Source organism: Homalodisca vitripennis, chromosome 2, assembly GCF_021130785.1.
Source record: "Homalodisca vitripennis isolate AUS2020 chromosome 2, UT_GWSS_2.1, whole genome shotgun sequence".
Lineage (NCBI taxonomy): Eukaryota > Metazoa > Arthropoda > Insecta > Hemiptera > Cicadellidae > Homalodisca > Homalodisca vitripennis.
The window spans coordinates 145,450,643-145,474,085 of record NC_060208.1 but is presented as its reverse complement, the minus strand read 5'-3'; the positions used below and the strand labels follow the sequence as shown (position 1 = coordinate 145,474,085).

At 31.1% G+C, this 23,443-nt stretch overlaps 1 protein-coding gene across 1 annotated transcript in view; it reads right to left on the bottom strand.

Moving 5' to 3' along the window:
- LOC124354846 (lachesin-like) overlaps positions 1-23,443 on the bottom strand; it is an 87,043-nt gene that overhangs the window by 5,754 nt on the left and 57,846 nt on the right. Inside the window, exons 3-8 of the mRNA XM_046805602.1 lie at positions 10,879-10,985; positions 6,385-6,570; positions 5,054-5,243; positions 4,839-4,967; positions 4,583-4,702; positions 841-1,011 (exon numbers count right to left, since the gene is read on the bottom strand). Of these exons, the coding sequence (XP_046661558.1) occupies positions 841-1,011; positions 4,583-4,702; positions 4,839-4,967; positions 5,054-5,243; positions 6,385-6,570; positions 10,879-10,985 (903 nt within the window). The remainder of the gene's footprint in view (positions 1-840; positions 1,012-4,582; positions 4,703-4,838; positions 4,968-5,053; positions 5,244-6,384; positions 6,571-10,878; positions 10,986-23,443) is intronic.

The following is a 23,443-nucleotide window of genomic DNA, read 5'->3' as shown; positions in this document are numbered from 1 at the left end:
TTGCAAGCAAAAATACAACTCAAAGTTCCATATTTGGTATAAAACGGTAAATTATAAACAAGAGGTTTATGCTAAAGGCTAAATTTGGTGAAATAAAGGACGATATTATTTCTGGACCATTACTGTAGTTTAATCTGAATCTATAGTTATATAACTGTTATGTGTTTATTTTTAAAATATATAATTTCAAATGTTGGTGACTGCAATAACTATTCTAATAGTACAAACAACATAAAGGGTATGTTAAAACGTTGTCTATAACATTTACAGCTTTTAGTGATTATGTAAGGTTACCATTACTAAACATATATTAATCGAATTCACATAGTATTGTATCCATGTCTTTTAAAAAGAAGATGACTGGATCCGACTTTAAACAATTTATTTATCTAGAAAGGATTCATTAATCAATGTTTCGAATTTATTCATAAATACAGTATTGGAGCGCTAAGCGTCCTCCTCAATGTAATTGCTCGTGTGCTTACGATTGGTATTGGAACGTTTAGTGTAAAGATGGTAGACCATTGAACATACAGAAAAATATGACAAAGTGAAGTTTAAGTTATTAATATTTAAAACACAAAAATCAATATTTAAAAACTTTTATTTTCGTGAGGCCTTTCCATAGCAAGGCTATCTTTGTCAGACACCTCTCAAAAGATAGCCTTTAATATAAGACAATACAAGGTTCATCTTCAACATTTATAGATTAAGCGTTTAAGTGTTAATTAAAGTACTAAAACATTATTATTTAACTATCTCAAAACCATTTAAAAGGAAAACCTATGTGACACCATGTATATATGAGAATGCTTTTTTATAAATATAATTGTTTCTCACCATATAATCGAATATTGCTCTCCACTTCTCCCAGTGAGTTCTTTGCGATACACCTATAAGACCCAACATCCTGTTTGTTGAAGCCTCGAATTATAAGCATCATCTTGACCTCGAACAGTGACTTTGTCAGACTCTGCACCTCGTACTTCTCGCTGGATATCACCATTTCTCCTGAAACAACGACTTCACCCTACAGCTCTCGTCAAGAAATCCGCATGCGTATTTATTATTGAATGGGGCTCCATTTTAATTCCTATAGTGTATATTCTTAGAATCTAATCAAATTTTAGGAAACAGTGGCAATAAAGCCAACATGACGTACACTTCATATTTGTCCAGATCGAAATTTAATAGTATGTACCAAGTATTAGGCCATGTGTTGGAAATCCTAGAAATTTAACATAAAAATGTTCATATTTGGTAAGACATGAATTAAAATACTATAAGAAAAATATAAAACTTTGTTTAGAACCTGCATGAACCTAATTTATCTACTGAGATATATATTGTAGAAATGTATATAGAAAGAAATGATCTTGCTATCATATTTATATCATGGGAAGACCATGTTCATTTTAACTGTACAAGGCAAGCAAAAGACAGCATTAGAAACGTCTTGTACGGTTTTTATTGCACATAATTAGGTAAATAGTTGTTACAATGCGATGTGACAGTAATGATGTGATGTGAAACGTTTTAAAACGGAATTTGAGCTTAAGAAATCAATATTACAAATAAAGTTCCATGGCGCTGTGCCGCCTGTGTAGACATTAGTCATTGTTCATTGGAGCAATTTAATGTTAACATCATTTTCTTTGAAATATGTTCATTAGCGATATCACTTAGTAACTAGATTGCGGTACATATGAATTAGATTATACGATTAACAAGTACCCTAAAAATTCGACTATGAGTATCTAATTGTATTCTAATCATAGAAAATGTTTACCAATATGGCGTATATTATCGGTCAAGCTGTTATCTAGTCTCGCTGATAATGCTGCGTCTCAACAGTTTCGTCAAAGTCAACTCGGACTCCATCTGTTCGCGGAATGGTAGAAAGGAGATGATATTTCAAATGTGCAAATGAAATCCGTTAAAAGTAAGGTATCTCATCTGCGCCGACAAACACAGTAAAATAATATCGCGCTCACAATAACCGTTCATTTGCATAACGTAAATATTCAAGTCGGAGACGCAGTTAATTCGAGCTGTCGCCTGCAAAACTTGGCAAAGAATCAAGTGGGAGAAACAGCTCGCTAGCTCTCAACCTGTTGGCTGTTTGTTTACTGGGATTGGAATCACTTTCGATTACATTGGTGCAAGTTAGAGCTTAATTAAAAGGGAACCTGAAGCAACGGTAGAATGTTTAAATATTGACTAACAGCATCTCTTAAAGTTTTTCTTTAACAACTATTATGAGAGAAAAATGGTGTTTTCATATACAGGGTGTTCATTTGAAGACTTCAAACTCGTATTAAAAGACTTATAGCCAAAGTATAAAAATGCTGTAAACGGGAGTGTATAGTACTAATTAGGGGAACAACAAAATAATTATTTTCAAAATGGGGGTGCTCACTCCAATGCCTCCCCAAACCCAAAGTGGCCTCCTTCATTATAAGAGGGTCAATAGTGTTTTCTAGCAAATCTAAATATGTTAAGGTAAACAATATTGACTGTATTATTCTAAAAACATTATTGTAAAAACCAGGTAAATGAAGTAGGCCAGTTCAATTTAGATGCGGATATGTTTTACATTCAACAAGATGGAGCTCCTCCACATTATGCTCTTCCTGTGCGACAATGGCTAGATACACACTACCCGGGTCACTGGATCGGTAGAAGAGGAACAATCCAGTGGCCGGCAAGTTCTCAAGACTTAACACCCTTAGACTTTTTGTGTGGGGTCACTTGAAATCAGTAGTTCTTAAAACACATCCCACTGATGACCAAAACTTGAATAACAGGATCACTGTTGAGTGAAGACGCTGAACGAGATAGACTTTTAGAAAGGTTAGGTAAGAATTTTAAAATAGGTTATTTTTTTCGCTGAACAACAATGGCCACTAATTTGAAAATTTGATTTGACGTTTACAAAGAATTGACAACACTATTCATTGACTACTTTTGTTGCTATTAGCAGTAGTATAGTAGTTTGTAGACTATTAATTGTTGTGTAAGAAATTACATCATTGGCTGCTGATACCAAACGGATTGGCTGATAAAAATCTTTTTGTACCATAATACAGCATTTTTATGAGGTTAAATTTGAAATGTTACAAGGTATTAGTTGCCATTTCAAAATTTTCACTTTGGATTTGGGGGGGGGGCATGGGAGTGAGCACCTCCATTTTGAAGAAAATTTTTTATGTTTCCCAAATTAGCACTATACACTCCCGTTTACAGAATTTTGATACTTGTGTTATAAGACTAAAGGTCTTACGAGTTTTAAGTTTTCAAATGAACACCCTGTATTATATGCTATGCCACATACCTATTACTGACATTGTAGATCTGCTCACATACGTTACTGCTTGAAATCAACAGTTTATACAAGAATAATAGTTTATTTAATAAGTATACATTAATTCATAGTCATCATTATTTTTACAACTCATATATTGCTTAAATACTCCATTTAAAGAAAACACGCTATAACACAGGTAACATGTATTGAACATTGAAAGAGTATGTACATTTTATTTATGTATTTCCAGTGCTAAAACTTCGTAAAAATAAAACAGTAAAAGTGCCTTTAAATGGTTTAAATTTTGAAAATAAAATATCTTCCCTATATTTTTGTAGATTAGACGTATTACACTGAAAGTAAAATATGATAATTGTAAATGGTAACCAAAAACGTAAACAGGGATAGAATGTGCTGGAAAGGACAGAGCTATACGGGGAAAGTTTTGCAAAGGTAGAATTATCTGTAATATCTATCAAACCATTTCAATTTTAAAAGTGGGACAGGTAAACAAATCACCTCTCCATATTCAAAATCAATAGTTTGAAAAATTTTGAATCTATTATTTTTGTATATACAAAATAACGTTCATCGTGTGCTAAAGGTTTTTGCTTAGTATAGGCTCAATTGGAGAATGTAAAATGTGCTTGCATGGTTTTCTAGTTATTTCAACGATAAAATACAGATTTTGGCGTTTTTTGGGGTTGAAAATGATCTGGTACAAATAATAATTTAAATAAATATATAATATTAAAAATTGGTGACTAGCCGTATTATGTGTTCGATTCAGTTTTAAATTGAAACATTATGTGCAAGTTTTAAAAATTAAGTATATACATTGAATCATCACTCATTCTTACTTCAGTATTTATGAAAGAATAAAAAATATATGTACAATGAACATACCTGAAGATTTAGAAGTGGTGTGTGTATTTTATTTTGAAAGCATTGATCAAGTTTTATGTCTACGCATTTAACCAATTTTATTTGTGACAAATAGTTAATAGTAAAATGTATTGATAATCAACATTTTTATTGTGTTATTATAAATAATCTGTAAACCATATTGGTTACTAAGATTATACATTTGATATTTTATGACAATCAATGTACACGTTTAAAAATCATTGAATGGGAGAAGACATGCTATTCCTGTCAAACTTATATTGTAATTTTTATAATTCTTCTGACATGAAAAGTAAACTAATATCACAAACATTATATGGACGTTCTTTAAAAGTATTATTATATTTAAATATATCTTTAAGTACCCACCAGAATCTCTGACCCAGTAGTTGATAGATTTAGGGGAGGCCTCCACATAGCATTCAAGGGTGACGTCTGTGCCCGTAGGCGCTCCCACCAACTGATTGGGCACTTGAATGACGGGATGGACTGAAACACGATAATGTTGTTATGTGTAAACTCGTTCTGAAAATATATTTAATGTACTACAAATTTATGTAAAAAATATATATTTCATGGCTGACTCCATCAACTATGCAAACAAGTAAAAGTTAGTAATACTTACAATTAACGTTGACCAAGATTCGTTTGCTGACAGAGGGTGGGATGCTGTTGGACGCGATACACAGATACGCGCCCATCTCCGACCTGGTAATCTTGGCCAGCTTCAGAACCTCCCCTTGATATGAACTCACTGTAAAAATGTAATTTATTTTTTAAAGCATGGGTACTACGATTGACTGACCACAAAAACAGAAGACAGCAAAGCAAGATATCTACCTTTGGTCTTCCCGCCTGGCTCCTTAACGATGATATCCCCATTGTCTTCGCGTCTCCATGTGACATGAGGAGTTGGATATCCCCTAGCTTTGCAGATAAGTTTGGCGGTACCTCCCTCAGGCACCATAATGTCACTGGAGGTCTCTTCATTCACAAAGTCCGGAGGTACTACTACATCAAGATGACCCATCTACAACAATTCGAATCAGATTAACCAATTATCATTTCCAATTCTGGATATCTAGGAGGAAGATAATTATTATTATCTTATAAAATATAGATTCTTATAAAATACGCATGTTCATTCTTATAAAATATCTAGTTAAATGTCGAGTGGTAACATTTTAAAATGGTGTAACTCATTCAAATTTGTTAAAACTAATAAGATACTCATATTAAAGCGAGGATTATAATTTTATACCTACCATAGTTTAATACATATGCTACAATAATATTAATAAGTACTTGAAGTGCACAGTGGAAGGTTTGTTTAAAAACATGATTAACAGGCACTAAAATACTGTATACAGGATTCTCATACTTGCAGCATTGAATTAAACATTAAGCTAGTTTTACTAGGCTTTCCAAATGGTGTACTTTTTTGAGCCAGATAAGGAAAGTGTTTTCTGAAATTTTGGCACTTATTCAATAAACATTTTCCTTTTGTCTTGGATAATCCTACATGTTTCAGAAATTGTTACTGAATTCTTTGCAATCCTTCTGTTCATACATATATTTCAAAATTCAATTGATTTTTTAAATCCTTTTTCCCTACATCAATTACTAATTTACAGGAAACGCCGTATCCTCATTTAATATTATTAATTTTGCTTAAACCTTCAAACAAACGTTATCTCAAGTGTATTAATCAGTGTGGATAGAGGAAACTAATGATTTCTGCTAGGCAATAATTAATAACGCAGAGAGGGATCCTCAACTGTTTGTTAAGAAAAAACAAAGTTAAAATGTTTCCATTTCCTATATGTATTATAAACATCAATTTTTAATGTTATTGTTCATCATTACCATATTGTGACTGGGACATTTTTAATTACACACCTTCAGATTTAATTTAATTTAAGAATTAATTTTCTCACGCGTTTATAGTTCCGTTGGACGACATGCGATTCCTTCAATAAGCAGCCGGTCTGGATAATAATGTACTATTCTATTGGAATGAGGTAATGCCCATATAACCTTATTCCCATTGAAGTTACTACGTATAAATATTTACGCTTTTGTGTAATCATAATGAAATACTGTAAGCCTAATATTTAAAGATACTGATAGTAGTACAAAGGGTTGAATAACTAGCTATAAGCAAGACCTGCCTGACTCTGCATGGGATCAGTGTTTATCTGGCACATGTACTGGCCACGATCCTCTTCCTGGACACTGCGGACATGGAGGTTCCACGTGCTGTGGTCAGAGTGTGACACCGACACCCGCGGGTTGTGGGTGATCACGTGGTCGTGTATAGCTTGAATGGCTTTCGTGTCCGCCTTCACCCACCCTACCTGCAAGTAGAAATATTTAAATTCTCAGTAACAATATAAAATGATACACACATGTTTCACAGTGGAATAATAGTTTTATTCACGCGAGTAAATTTAGCTCTTATTTAGATTTATACGGACCTCAAACCAATTATATTACGCCTTATAATATATTGTGATATACATTTCGTAGGACATTTTAATGCGATGTGGACTGAAAATGTAAAAACTACTACGTGTGCCTGAGAATTGGGATATCACATTCATATCTTATTAGCGTAATACTCTTTAATTACCAACAGTTTTATCCTTTGGTATTGTAGGAGCTAGTATACAGCAGGCTTATAGTACGTTAAAGTAATATTGAAGCTGTTAAATATTATTTTTTTATACTAGAATTATGTATGTAAACGTAGAAATCTAGAATTATGTACAGTTTCACTTTTCTAGAATGGAAAAATTCTGAAAACATTTAAACATTTGGTTCTAAAAATGTATTGGAAAACACGTCATAGTTGGAAGTATTAGGCACTTATAGCTAATAAAATGTATTGCTTAGTGTTTACACCACATATTATAAGGAAGCATCTAGTTAAATGTATGAAAATAAATCATAGAATCTTAATCTAATGTAACTAACATTATAATGACATTAATATAATTTAATAACATTTTTTCGTTTAATTTTACTAAAACTATGTTTCAACGCCTTCGTTAACTCGGTTATGTAAAAAACATGTATATTTTGTTGAATGCAATATGTATGAATTTTTGTATATATGTTAAATCGATACCATTGGACACGTATTCAAATAATAAATAATAATTTTAGTCCTTGTAAATCACAATTTAGTTAGTGTATTTCAAGAGCTGTAGATGCAAACCTCAGAACTATTTGTATTGATTCTCACCCATCTAGTAAAACTTCGCTAAACGTTGTTCGCTCTTTGATTACACTAAATAAACACAATTGGTGGTTTACTTGGTAGAAAGAGACTTTGTAAAGCTCGCAGTTTAATCAGTCGGGTGTTATCGTTTAGTCATGGGGACAAACAAACAGATAATAATACAGCGCCTGTTCCAATAAACGGGCTGGAGCTTCTTTCATTACACTTAACCAATGATACTTATACGAAGACACAGTGTAACAGGATAGTCAAGAAAGTAGAGAGAGTCATTCCAAATTCATCGGTAGATATATTTTAACTGGCTTTCAAAAAGCACTCTGGATAATAAATTAAATCTTTCAGCTTACCGTAGACCAAATGAAGATTACTATTGTAGTCTGTACGAACAGCGTTAAGCCATCTCGCCTCTTAAAGTTACTAGTCTTTTGCGTTCTTTAAGACTCGGACCTAGGCTATCATTATCTGCGTGCATATGCTAGTTGAAGGCTAGTAATTGCGTTGCAACTTGGTCGTATATTTTTCATTTTATGGAATGTCAGCAACAGAGGCTGATACATACAATATACAATAAAACTTCGAGTGGTCACAATTTAAAATAATATAACTTTAATTTTTTTAAACTAATGAAATAATAATATTAAAGCGATGATTTCAGTTTTCAATAGTCACAGTATAGGCTTGTCAGGCCGTCTTTTAGGAATCTTTTTAAAGATAGACCTAGTTATTAGCAAGGTCGGAGTGTGCCAAGCGAAACGACGCAAAACGGGCTTTGCTGAGGCTGCATGGAAAATTTCAAATCTGTAGCTCATTTAACTCTCGGGATCACCCGCGAATAAACATTTTCATCACGCAGAAGATAAAATAGAAATCGTGACAGCCTTCTGAATGCTTTGTTATTGTTGTTATTATAATTATTGTTGTTCTCATTGTTGTTTTCTAGTTGTATATGATTATTATTGCAGACTCTAAGTATCCTATATAGCTGTTTGGTCACCTGTTGCTATGATAGTTTACTCACTGAATAAGTGCTACTCATTGTCATCTAACTATTACTGTTGCATTGTTTTATGTAATTTTTGTAAGATATTTAAGCTGTCTTGAAATGTTAATATATAGCAAATAAGTACTTTAATGTAAAAATGGTGGAACCGTTGATAAATAAATAAATAAATGATTGGCTTAAATGATGTTGAAGTTGGACATGCACCATCGTAGACCTAATTTTCGTCAATGGGTATGACTGGTTACAAGGGACATTTTCGTTAACTAAGTTGAGTTCATAGGGATTTTTATATAATAAAAATATATACACCAAGTCACTGAAAGATGATACATGTGTAGGGTTTTATGCGCTACATGAGTTAATATGTTACGTGTTTAAATCTCATATGGCTGTTCCTACTCAGCTTGCTTGAAAATGTATTAATCCAGATCTTTTTTTTCTAACATGGTTACTCATATGACGTTAAACTATTCGCTAGGAAACTGAAAATCCAAATGGAACGACTTTATAAATAAACTTATGAGCAGACATGCAAAAGATTCAACTTCGAAATTTAATGAGAGCAAGAAAATTACTTTTGTAATTATTATAATGGAGCGGTCAGATTAAATTATATTCATGTAAACACAATTATAATCACTTCGAATGATGTTTTAGATTCTTGCTGGGGAACACCATAAACGATTCATAAACGGTTCTACAGCTATATTTCTAATCGGACTTTTATATTCTGGTTTTCATGACTATTCGTTGCAACTTATATAACAAAACTTATTGAGAACGAAAACTTTCAATCAATAACATAAACAATAAGATTATCTTTATTTGTCAAAACAACTTTCAAAATTGTAATGGACCTAGACATTTCAAAATCCTCAACCATTTACTAAATTTAAACTATTGTACTCAGGTCTAAAACTTGTTTACTGTATTTAAAATCTATCTCAGTTTGTATGGATAATAAACCTCTTAAATGGTTACTGCCAGCCTCAAACAGTTAAGCTAACTGACTCTTTATGTCTGAGAGGCTATATATATATATATATATATATATATATATATATATATATATATATATATATATATATATATATATTAGAGACTTAAATGGCTTGTTGTTCAATTCTTGAAGTGTACATAACTAATACCGGGTTGCTTAAGCTTGAGGAAAACAATAAAAAATTAAATATTGTAGTTTCCTGGAATGTGTCATTATACTCTATTAACAAATCTTTAATGCTGAAGAATCGGTTATCAAAAGAGGGTGAAAATTTTGGAAGTAATAGGAAATATATGACATTACTAGAGGTCACTGACGTTGGCATTCTACCGTTGATTGAAATTGATTATATTCTGTTGAGTTATAGAATTTAAGACTTTCAGATTGCATCAACATAATTCCACAACTCCTTTTAAGCAGACCTTATGAAATAACATTGGGGATTCCTTCACTGAAGACTGACTTCTTCTTTATTGATCTTTCTTATGCCTGAGTAGTAAACGCCTCAGTGTACCATATTTGTATAGTATTTATAGTTATGTACCATATTATTAGAGTAAGACTCAATTTAGTTTCATAGAATATTTTACATGACATTTGTCCAAAGAAATCATTAAGCTGGCTTTAACTGTTGTACTCTGGACTCAGACTTTATATTAGTTGATTATTCTATAATGGCCTATTCATAACTCCTGACGGTTGAATCAATCGGCATAGCTTCTGCTGGACGCTCCTCAGTTAGTATGTGGTTAGCGCGTTATACACCTAGTTCGGGAGCGTTCTCACTTTTTCTCCCAAGTTTTCACCTCACGTTGAGGTGTATCTCAGAACCCTGCTTGCCCCCCTTTTAGTTGCTGTATACGTCATTATTTTCTTGGAATTTATTTTGACTTTATTTTGGAATTTTTTTGGAATATAAGTGACTTCCTTTGTACAACCTATCCCCTCCTGATGCCAGTGACTGTTTTGCAGCGATAACGGTGCCGCCAACTGCTTATTCACCCATGCACATCAAGTCGACCGCACGGGAGCCCCGACGACGGTGGATGCGATGTATGAGCCGTGCATTGCTATGAAAGGAGAAATACCATGTTGGTGAGTTGGCATCAATTTTAACTCTTTCCTGTAACTAATTAATTACTTTTCTTTTTTACATGTTATATTTTTATCAATATTTGAGTCCATATCTATCCATTATTAGTCTGGAATATCAAAGGATTCAATACTAGTAGACCAAGTTCAGATCCCGGATTATGCACGGTATTTTCACATGATAGTATTCATTTGAGTCTAGCTTGAGGAATTCTAAATACATTTTAGTAATATTGTGTAATAAAATATGAGAAAGAACAGCAGCAATATTGAAAGAATCGACGTTAAACAGGTGATGAAAACGAAACTCATGAATTTGTACATACCCTATAACCTCCCAGATGTTGGACCATGCACCGGAAGGTGGCGTCACGTCCTACAGCAATAGTAAGGTTTTCTAAGGGCTCGGCAAACTCTGGCTGGAATCCCATTCCTGGAACAAAAGAATGTTTCTTATACGACGTTTTAATATAAGCTGTCCTGTGACAAACGGCTCTGCAGCACAATTCTATGATAAAACTATTTTCCACGCGTTTTATTTTATTAGACTAATGTGGAATAGTATTATTCAGATTATAGCAATTTGGATCACGTTGTAAGTTTTCAGAACATAAATACATTGTATCATAGATATATGCAATAGATTGTTTACAATAAATACAATAGATTGTACTTTAGGACTTTCAGAACAGTACCTCATAAACGTGATATACTAACATGAGATACTAAAAAACACGGACTATCCAAAAAACACCAATGTACCTCAAGCGTGTATACGAAAAAGAGTAAACGATACAAGCTCTATTTAAAAAGAATATTGGGAAAGTATAAGAACGCCCTATGCCATAGTGTTCACGGCCCGCTCAATCAATTAACATACCTTGTCAAATATTAAAGTACTGTATTATATGACTAAACATTATTATTATTCGAATTTTTACAAAATATTAGGTAAATTCAAATTATTTTTAAGGTCAGTAGTCAGAATCCTTACCAAAATAACTTCTAGACATTACAAACTTATAACTGAGTACTTAGCCTTATGCGACTGGAGACTGTGACAATGAATTGATTCCGTTATAAAAAATTTGTCCTCGCTGTAGAAACTTGTATTTAGTCAACATATTATAACTAAAATCTTCTACACGGCTATTATATTTTTTTGTTTAACGAATATTTACTCAAAATGTCTCTGCTTTGAAATATATATATATATATATATATATATATATATATATATATATATATATATATATATATATATATTAACTATTATATTGGTCATGGTTCAATGTAGTAAGATATGTATATTGTTGTGTTGGGTAAAACCTAATAAAAACTTACGTTACAGTCAATTTATTGTAACTTTGTCATGTTTATATGGGTATTAAACAATTATATTTTGATTAACTTTTGGAAGTTTAATTTCACACTATTTACTGGGTTCAACTATTTAAAGAAAAAAAATGCACTGGCTGGAAATTCATTTCAGTTTATCATTACAGATCGCAATTGAACTTAATATAATTTCTACTCTGTAAGTAAAAATTTTGTTTTCTCTTAAAATATTCTTAGACTTTGATGGAATTTATCCATCAAAGATTCCATACCACGCACGAAAAATATTGTGTATATAGCAGATTTATGAAAGTATAATACTGTATATTAGTAAATCTTGATGTGTTGGCGTATGCGTATTTAAATGATCGTAAAAGCTTCATTTCACAATCTCAAAGTTACATAATGTTTGCTGAAATGGATGGTTTTAAGTAATTTTCTTACAATACAAATAAAAAATAACAAATATGCCGATACAAATTCTCAATCAGCATATGAAATACCTTCTATTTGTTAGTCTTATTTGTTGCTCTGCATTTTATATTAAGAATATTGTACATGCATTATTGGTTTAACAGGACAATAACTTCTTATCATCTTAAATAATGAAGTAAAGTTCTCTTAGCTGCTCTGGGAAATATCCAATCAATGTAACAGCTCGTCATTCAGAAGCCATGGTAGATACTGAACACAGCAACAAAGTGATATGCTCTCTATAAATTACTCAACTTTGGCGGGAGTTGTGGTGGTGGGGTGGTATTGGTGGGAGGGGGATGAAGCACTCCTACGGGATCACGGCTTTGTGGCAGTATATTGTGTTGCGGTTTGCCGATATAAAACTCCAGAATAGCTCGAACCTGTTGGATGTTATAGTATACAATGTTGTTACAATTTTCACATGGAAACTTCTAGAGTATACAAGTGAGTAACACCACAAATAAGTGATAATGACACTTTAACAATAAAATAGTCACAGACATTACAGAAGCCAACAAGACTTAAAGTCTTTATAACAGATATAAATATCTACATGAAACATACACACGCGCGCATATATCACAGTTCCCTATGTTTATGTTTGTTACATCCTATGCACATATTTTGATGATGGAGTATGCATAGCTTTTTACAATATTAAGTAGCTTTTAATTATACACCGATATGCTGTATTTTAAACGAAAATTAAAAATACAGCCATGTTTTTTGTACAACAATATCCTTGGTAGTACATGCCTGTGACCGTACACAATATATTTATCCTCGAGGTAGATATTATCAACAAGCTATTTTAACAATTGACTTTCTATCTGAAGAGGCTCATACATTCTTAAGAAAAGACTTAAAATGTAAAAGAGGTCCCACGCATGAAAGTTATCAAAAGTTAAAACTAACAAGACTTCCTTCAGATCCTTCTTGTATCTTAAGATCACATCATCAGTGCAATAAGAAATTTACTAAAACAGTTGTAAACCCAGTAGTAAACCCCTCCCAAATGAAGTATTTAACCTATTAGAACATCATTAGGACGCCGACGGATATTCAAATGATGGCTCCTCAAGTGATGAATTGACTTGATCTGAGATTGAGAGATTACAAATATCTTCAATTTTGTAAAAATAGGTTTGTAAATTATTTGTATTAATTTTTATATCTTAATAACTTTGAATATATTGCCTCATGTTATTATTGTTTGGGTGATAGTGTAAATAATTTTAGGATACGAGAATACACGCTAAGAAGAGGTTGCTGCAGAATTTCAAGACTATAGCCCAACTAGTTCATAGTTAGGTTACATATAATACTATATTTCATATGATAGGATATTCTGTTCCAGTATCCTTGTGTAAAACAAGGAATCATTTAATGTAGCTTAAACAATTATAAGTAAATTGTGTTTCATAACAATGAAACTTCAAAAAACAATAATCACACTTGCAAAAACGTCGTTTCATTGAGTGAATTTTTGATATTTCAGAGTTTAACGTAATGTTTAAACGTTTGATCTGCCACTTCAATGTGTATATTTCTCAAAAGAATTCCACAATTAAGTTCTTACATGATGAAAAACATTTGTTCATACTATTGCAGATTGAAATGTTCGTTCTTGCAAGCCAAAAAAAGTTATTTACTAGTTTAAAAATTTTATTATTTTTCTTAGTTTAATAATAATATTATTACCGAGTTTAGCGTAAATACTCGTACAAGCTAATATTATATTTTGTCCTACACTTCTCAAAGCACCAGTTGGAAAGTTATTTTAATGGACATATTTTTATTGCTATTTATTCAATAAGTTAACTTGTAGAATAGAGGATAACTAATTATGGTATAAATAATATGGTTAAACATTTTTAATTAACCTGTAAAAAACATATTTTGGGTCCCATTTTATAAAAATTAATATTCCCGTACAAAACACATGGCAATTTAGTTTTATTGTACGATATACTCGTACAAATATAAAATATAATGAAATTAAGTTTTGAAAATTTTGTAATAATCACAATAAATAGAGTAATTTAGAGCTACGAAACACTGTATGAGGAACAATTACCAGGAAAAACAGCGATGAAAATGAAGCAATCATTAAGTGTGATTGCATTTTCAAACGGTGCCCGCATGGACGGGATGCTGGTACGGCACAAAACGTCGCTTCTCGTCTGTTAAGTCCAGTTTTATGTTCTAACATTGCACCGAATACCACCGCGATGCTGTTAGACCAAACCTTTGCATAATACTAACTTGTATGACAACACATTTTGTAAGATTCATAAAACCATGGCAGTTATGTTCTTGTGTGTTTGCTTATTAGCTTGTAAGCCATTTATTACAAACATATATGGCATTTAGTGTGTCAGATATAATGGAATTACATTATTTGTTCTTGGAAATTCGTTCATATACTTAGTTGTTAGTTTTGGAAATTTTGGTGTGATGAAGTTTGACCATGGTATTTTACCTCATTTTTGTACGGAGAATATAAATAAGAGATTATTACGTTGAGTTAAATAGGTACACGAGTTTTATTTCCAATCTAAGTTAATATACAATACGACACAGAAATTAATTTTTCATTGTTACACATTTCACCTATTCATCTATAAAGAATTACGTTTTACTAACAGAATTACTAGAATTATTTGTTATATAAGTCTACAGGCAAGAGGCGTGTGTCAAATTACATCTCTCTAGGATATTCGTAAGTTAAACAAACAAAAATATTGTTTTTCTAATATATTCAATGGCACTTCTACCCTTATGGTTAGTTGATCTTCATAAACGTAATACATTTTTCTATTTAGGTGATGTGGAACGTTGTTGTCGTATTTCGTCATTCTAAGTGATGGGAGCATTTAAAACAAATGTATATTTCTTCTAGGTGTTTCAGCGCCATATTAACCCCTACTGTTTGTTTATCTTTATGACAAATCTTTCAAATGCTTGTTTTATGCTTCTATGATATATTCCATTTGTAAGATAATGATTATTGAGTAATTTAAATTTTAATACCGAACGCAATCTCTATTGTTACGCTTATAATAAGCTTATGAAGTACTAGGTTTTGTGTTAACTTGTCTTTTATTAAGATAGTATGTTACAGCTTCAATTCCTTCATTGTGTTCTATATTTGTGTATAAAGAAGTGACATCAACAGTTACCAATATTGCATCGTTAGGAAGAGGTTGAGGTACATTTTTATGTTTATCAAAAAGTTATCCTAATGTTTGTAATGTTGGTAAGTTTTGGACAAAGTCCTGTAGATAAATATCCACATATGGGGAAATCCTCTCTGTAGGTGATGAACAAGAAGATACTATTGGACGTCCTGGTGGTAGCATAATTTTCTTGTGCAATTTTGGATGAATATAAAAGACTGGTGTACTTGGATGTTGTGGTATCATTAAAGCTATTGAAATTTTAGATAGATATTAATTTTCACCATTTTCGTTTAAAAGTTTTGAAATGTTGGAATAGAACTGTTCTGTTACGTTTTCGTCCTGTTTATATATATTTATATACATATATATATATTAAATTTGTATAAGTGGCAATAGCCTAATTTAATTTCAATAAATATTGAATCGCAAAAAGTACTTGCTCCGCCGGGACACGAACCCGGATCTCTCACTTGCCGGGTGAATGTGCTACCATTACACCACAGAGCCCTCACTTTTTACGATTCAATTATTTTGTATTTGGCCCTTTCTTTCACATATGTGTTTAAATAACCAAACTACTAACATAGCAATCTCTGATTTTCACCACTATTTAATTTTCTTCATGCTCTTTAAAATGAGGGGTCATTTGATAGGGATTTACATATGAAATTTTTGGGTTGGCCGAAAATTTCACACTTTTGGGGCCAAAAAAGATTTTCAATATCATAAAATGAAACTTCCTTTCCATATTGCACCACTACCCAAAGGATATCTCCTTTTATTACCTATGGAAAAAAGTAGATGGGAGTGTGCTGACTTTATATTCACCCTACAGTAATGAATACAGTTGATTATGTGTCAGAAATAAACAAACAATGAAGTGATGAAGATATATATATATATATATATATATATATATATATATATCTTCATCACTTCATTGTTTGTTTATTTCTGACACATAATCAACTGTATTATATATATATATATTATGAATATATATATATATATATATATATATATATATATATATATATTCATTATTACCGTAGTATTTCATTTATCTGCGGGAACAATTATAATGTTTTATTTTTTTCGTAAAGATGTTATAGCTTTAATTTGCTTGTGATTAATATCAGTGGGTTTCTGAAGAAATTCAGGAAAATTATGATCAGCTATATTAGATATCACAATATTCAGAAATTGTTCAAGAGGATGATCCTAACTTAGTATGGGTGCTTCCCAACTAGATTTAAATGTAAACTTAATTAGTGACTCTTTAATTCTATTTTTAATGCATGGTAATTTGGTAGGATAGTTTGAAAAATAGTATTTCGTTCTAACTTTACTACCAAATTCCAATGTATCCGAAACTAGTTTCATAGGATCGAATATTGGCGTGGGGGCCAAAATTAAGTCCTTTTAATATCTCATCGACTTTATCATCATTTAAGACATATTTTTATAAATTCACAAAATTTGGTTTACTTTCATATATATATATATATATATATATATATATATATATATATATATATGTATGTATATATATATATGTATGTATGTATGTATATATTTATTTAGATGGGAATATAAAGACGTAAATCTAAATTTCATATATATATATTATATTTCATATATATATATATATATATATATATATATATATATATGTATGTATGTATGTATATATTTATTTAGATGGGAAATATAAAGACGTAAATCTAAATTTTTAATTAAAACGTAACTTTGTTTTGTTGAATAAAGCAAAGTATTAAAAGTATTTTTGATAAGAAAATGTAACTTATTTCCACAGACTGTTTAAAAGAACAAGTCTCATACAGAGACTGGAGCACGGGGTGGAATGGTGACGGTCAGTCTCACAGGGGCAATCGAGCTTACACGGTCTCTTCCTCCCTTTGTTGTTTTTGTTTCACCGAGTATTCACAGCCTTATTGGCTAACTTGTTCTGCATTTATCTTTGTACATAATAAAGAGTAATTCCATATATTATACAATTTTAATTAATTAATGGAATTATTGATTTTGTATATTCCAGTCAAATACTTTTTTTATTTAAACGTTATGTTGAAACGTACGTAGTTGTAATATATCCAATTTTTTAAATCTTTATAGGTTCATTAAGCTTAAAAGTAGGGTAATGATCAAAACATATAATCAGTAAAATTCTGACCGTTCTTTTCAGAAATTAACCATTTATACTGAATAAGTGTAATACTTTTTGTTGTAGGATAACATTCCCTTTATTATTAAACATTCATTTAACTAGCGATGCACTGTATTTCCGTCACTTTTATATTAAATTATAAAATTTGATTATGCTATTAAATCATCCTTTCTTAGTTGAAAGATTTCAGTAAAATTTTTGTGTTAATGTACCATTAAAAAGTAACATAACGAAATCGAAGGGCTTTTCAGACGTACTTGTCCCGAGGGATTCCCATTTTGAATGCCCGAATTAGTAGCTAAGGGGAACTGCTACACACCGTAATAGCCCTACGTTAATTATCCCATTAATTATAAAAGTGATTATGTAAATAATAAAAGAGAAGGAAATAGTTATATTTAGTTCATAATTTTTAGGATATTAAATTATTCTTTCAAACTTATGTCGTTAATAAAAATAAAATGAAAGTATTTAGGTAAAACCTTAAAAAGTGTTGTTTTCCACTCAACTATATATCGATGAAGTTAATACAAGTTAATATAAGTTAACATAAGTCAATCAGTATAAAATGGCTTGTAATAAAAAATAAATATTTACACTATACAAAACGTTTTAATCAAAGAGAAACTGATGTCCCTGTACTTGGATGTAGAACTCGTACAGGCTGTGGTCAGTTGAAACTGTGTGACAGTACGCGAGTACTGGACAATAAACAATAAATAGGAGACATCTCTGAGGCAGCATATCCCACACGGAAGTTATATTCCGCGATGAGCATATGTTACTTTATAGCGAAAACTACGACACGAGAGCTTGATATATTTTATTTGCAGTGATGATTCAAGGGGCAATCTGTAAAAGCTCACTGGTTGCTAGGTAACGAGAAATGAATAGAAGATGTAGTATTAATTAGAACTGTAATATTCTCATAATACATGGGAGTTTAGGAATAGCGAACACACTAACAAGTATGTTATGGGCCGATTAATTTTTTTGTGGAATGCAATGTAATATAATCGTAGATGGTTGTGTCCATGTGGTATAAAATCCTAATATCTATAAGCAGTGCCTAATTTATAATAAAGGAAAAACATTTTGAATTAAGCACTTTACGGATAGTAATGAATTTCAAACATGTATATACCCTAGTATTTTTTATCGTACAAATTTTGTAAGACAAAAATTTAGATTATATTGACAACATATCTAAGAGTTTTTTAATATTTTTTATCAGTCACTCATACAACACTTTGATTTACTTCATAATTCAAATACTACGAGGTAATACTACGCTATTAAACGTGTCGTTAACATGCTTTGCTGGCATTTATTCAGTTTTAAATCTATAGCTAATTTCACTCTCAACATATTCGAACACCAGGAAATCACACAAAAAACATTTACGAAAAATTAGCACATCACAGGACTCATTCTTGTCTACGTATAAATGAGGATTCACTCGAGATGCCTTGCCACATGATACTTTCACATTTGTTTTTATTAAGTTACGTTTCATAGCTATGTCCAAGTAATAAAAGTTCTAGTGAGCCAGGAAGGGGGTACTGCAACATAATAGTGCGTAAAATAAGATCATGTGAGCCACTATATATATAATATATATATATTATATACAGGTTCATATTTATAACTTCATAAATGTTACACTGTAAATTAACTACCTCGTGAAATAAACATTTATAAATTATTATATTTCCAACAGGTGTAACGTAATGTATATATTTTTAGCCATCTTACTCTGAAAATAATTTATTCGTGAATAAAATTATATGCACATATATGTTGTTAATTAAGCTGTCTGTTATCTATCCAAGTTTAAGTTTTTACATGACGAACTAACAACAACTATGTGTGGTTTTGACAGTGTTTGTCCCCTGTGTAACGCTGATTGCCTCTGGAGGACCACTTTTGTGAAGTACAATACAGAGTCAATCAACCGTCATCCACTTCTTTAACAAATTAGATTCGTTTACATGAATGAAAATCATAGGTAATGAGAAACTCAACATAATATTTAGTATGACTACTCTTATGTAAGTATGTACTATGTACTACTTCTTAAGTTATTTTATGAAAGCAAACCCTGAAAACAAAACTTGCATAACCTTTCTTTTTTAACATTCCAAATGATTAAGGGACATTTCAGTGTTATTTTATGCCAAAGTACGTGAGAGCACTGTCAAAGTAATAAGTTAGTAAGCGCTGCTCGAGCGAATCGTAAGTAAGCTATTTGCACACCAAAGATTTCGCCATTTCCGCTGTGTGGTCTAAGGCGCTTCCCTAGGACGTAGGAATGTCCAAGGCCAGGACAAGTGGGAATTAGGTTGTGATGTGTTTTTCAGAGTTAAGGAATGTATACTCAGAGTTATTTTACAAATTGTGCCCAAGAGGAAGTATATAATATAAAATATCAATAAATACCATATCTCACGATTCCACAAAATAATCGATTCAATAGAATTTTCATTGAGGTGGAACAGGTTTCCACGATTGGGTGAAAACGCACTGAGTTCCGCTGGGTGAATCCATATATGGTTGAACATATGAAAGCGCTTCAACACACAACAGTCACTGTATTTCGTATGGTTTATTGGGTACAAGCAGTGCCCATATTCATTAAGACACAACAGTTTAATATTATTTTAGACTTTAGAGTAGATTTTCTGTATAACCAATATATATTCATTTCTGCTTTAAAACACATGACATTAAATTGCATGCTGTGCTATATATGCAGATCATTAAATTTTACTGATAAATTTGAACATACTATTGAAATATGTTTAAAAAAATTTTATGAAAGAATATTAATGTGTTATATTATTAACACAGATATTAAAACATTTCCTTCCTCACTATATGCAATAAAAATAACCTATTTCTTAAGCAATATATATATACATTTTTTTCTAGTAATAAACATCAGTTCTAAATTTTCCCATCACATTAGTGAATGCTATTACTAGTGAGGATGGACAAATATAATTTCTGTCTGTCTGTCCGTCTGATTTTTTATCAGCCTGTCTGTTTAATCAATATCTCGGAAACGAAGTAAACTACAGGAACTGTGCATGAGGATTCATTTCTTTCTCTTATGAACACTGAGTTCGATGATGGTGCATGTCACCATGGGATTTAGATGATTGTTAGCGAATATTTTTATTATAGATAGCAAAAATTGCAACGAGAAAATAGGAAAATAATTAATTTTTTAAATAACTTCAATGCACAGATAAGAGATTAAAACGTGTGAAATATTAACACATTTAGCCTAATATACCAAAACATAGAATATAATTGTTTAGTGACTCGGTGTGAATGTATCATGTAGTATGATTTGTCAAGAAAAATTGCATATGTGGGCTTTACATATTGCATGAAACTTCAATTTTACAGGAATGGGTTGTGTGATGCGTCAATTAGGTGTCAAATTCTTTTTGTATGGGTTTCTGTCCGTCTGTTTATCCACAAGACATCTCGAGAATGAAGTAAGCCGTAGATTACAATTCTGCAGTAAACCTCAGCGAAGCCTGTTATGACACGTGGTGTGAAGTACTGTTAACCTGTTTTAAAAGTAATTTTGTATGAAGCTGATTACTTCAACAAGTTCAAACCACGTCTTTCTTGGTTTAAAACATTTTTTTACATTAATAAGAAGAAATATGATAATAGAGTTAAAGCGCCAGTATATTATACCTCCTAATGTTTTCAGATAAATTTCATTCAAAACTTAACAAAGTGAATAACGATAGTGCACCACATTTTTCGTAGAAATCTTTTACAAAAGTTTTCCTAATAAAATTCAACTTTTCTAAGAACTTGGAAAGTCATATACTATAAAAAACTTTTTCATAGAATAGATAAGATAATGACTTAAAAAATATATATTTTCTTGAAATATGTATGTAATATAAAGTAAAGTTGAAGTAAACCAAGTTAATCCAACTAACTGTAAAGACTAAACCTAAAAAATCAAATTCATATATTTAAGAACGCTCACATTAATGTTGTATGTATATTAATAACCTAACCAAACTTAACTTTGCAGAGTAATTAAGTTGGAAGTTAATACTTATTAATTTGCAGGATACGCATGTTACCGGTGAGCGTCATAATGGTTAAAGCATCAAATCTGAGGTTGTAGAACGATCTAGGAACAATAAAAGTATTGATAGATAAGCATGCTAGGATACCAACCCAGGTCAGTGAGACTGGTGACGAGTCAGAGTTCAGAAAAATTTGTAGATTTATTTTGTAAAACAGTAGGCTACACTGATTATTTTTTAGTTTGTATTTTCTAGAAGGAAAACATAGAAACATTATCTCCTTGTTAAATATATAAGAGATATTAACATAAATTGTAAAGTACGATAGTTGGTTGGTTTGAATGTAATTCATAGTAACAAACTAAACTTGTTTGGGTATTTATTATAGCAGGACATATTAATTTTACTTTCAGAACATTGGGAAACGGGTTTGATTTGCTAAATATAAGGAGGTAGGAATTGTATTGCAGATGTTACTATCGATGTGTGTTGTTTGTTGAGAAGCTCTTCCGTCTAATTCTTTTTTTTTAAACATTTTTATGCACTAATAAAATGGATTTTTTATCTTAATTTCATTTATTTTAATAATTTACTCTAAATGATAAATATAAACACATATTTAATACATTGTAAACTTATAATACTTGTAAAATATTTAAAAATTAACTCAATTTTATGTTATTTGTGAAGAACACAGAAAACACGAGTTCAATAATTTTGTACTGTGCTTTTACCCACACAACATATTGTATGTGTAGTTAAAGTTTTCTTTGACTACGCCAGCCTCAATAGTTTTCAAACAATATTTACGACTTGTAGATTATTACGATTTAATTAGCAATTCTATGGCATCTAGAGTATAATAACAAAGTAAGCAACGCTGATGATAAGGCATATTATTTTCAACGTAACAACAACATGAGTGGGTAAGCAATAGAAAACAAACTGAAGAAGTTCATAAAACTGAAGACACTGAAAAAAGAGACTAGTAGTCGCACATACCGATATTCCCATTGGCCACCGATAGCGATTTGTACAAAAACACCCCTCAAGATTGTAGATATTCAAATTTCTAAATAATCTCTGATCAGGAATGCATGAGAAATTTATTTTACCTAATTATCACTATCTGATCGTACATATAAGTCTGGACATTGACCACTGCGTCGCTCCTACATAAACACCTTTTATTTATTCCGACTGGTCGTGTTATAGTATTTCTCGTAGTATGTTATTATTAAAAAAACTTACTTCAAATAATTTGTTACAGTTGTATAAATAGTATTTCGACGAATCTCTTATTGCAAATTCAATTATTTTTATAAATAATATTAATAAATTTGCCTATATACCATATAATATTGTTAACTGACTATCTACATTATTGTAAGTTTCAATACAAAATAAAATCATGCTGAGTGCTCTAGTTAACTTGAACATATACATTTTCCACTTTAAACTGTAATAGTAAACTGTCAAACATACCAAGAAAACTAGGAAGATATGAGTCGTTATAATTATCGCGTGAAACACGAATGTATTTTTCTACTTAAATTATAAATGATGCTCTACACTTTTAGATTCCTACAAACGAGCAACGTTTCTGTGTGTGTATTTGACAATGTTTGTGTGTGTTTGACAG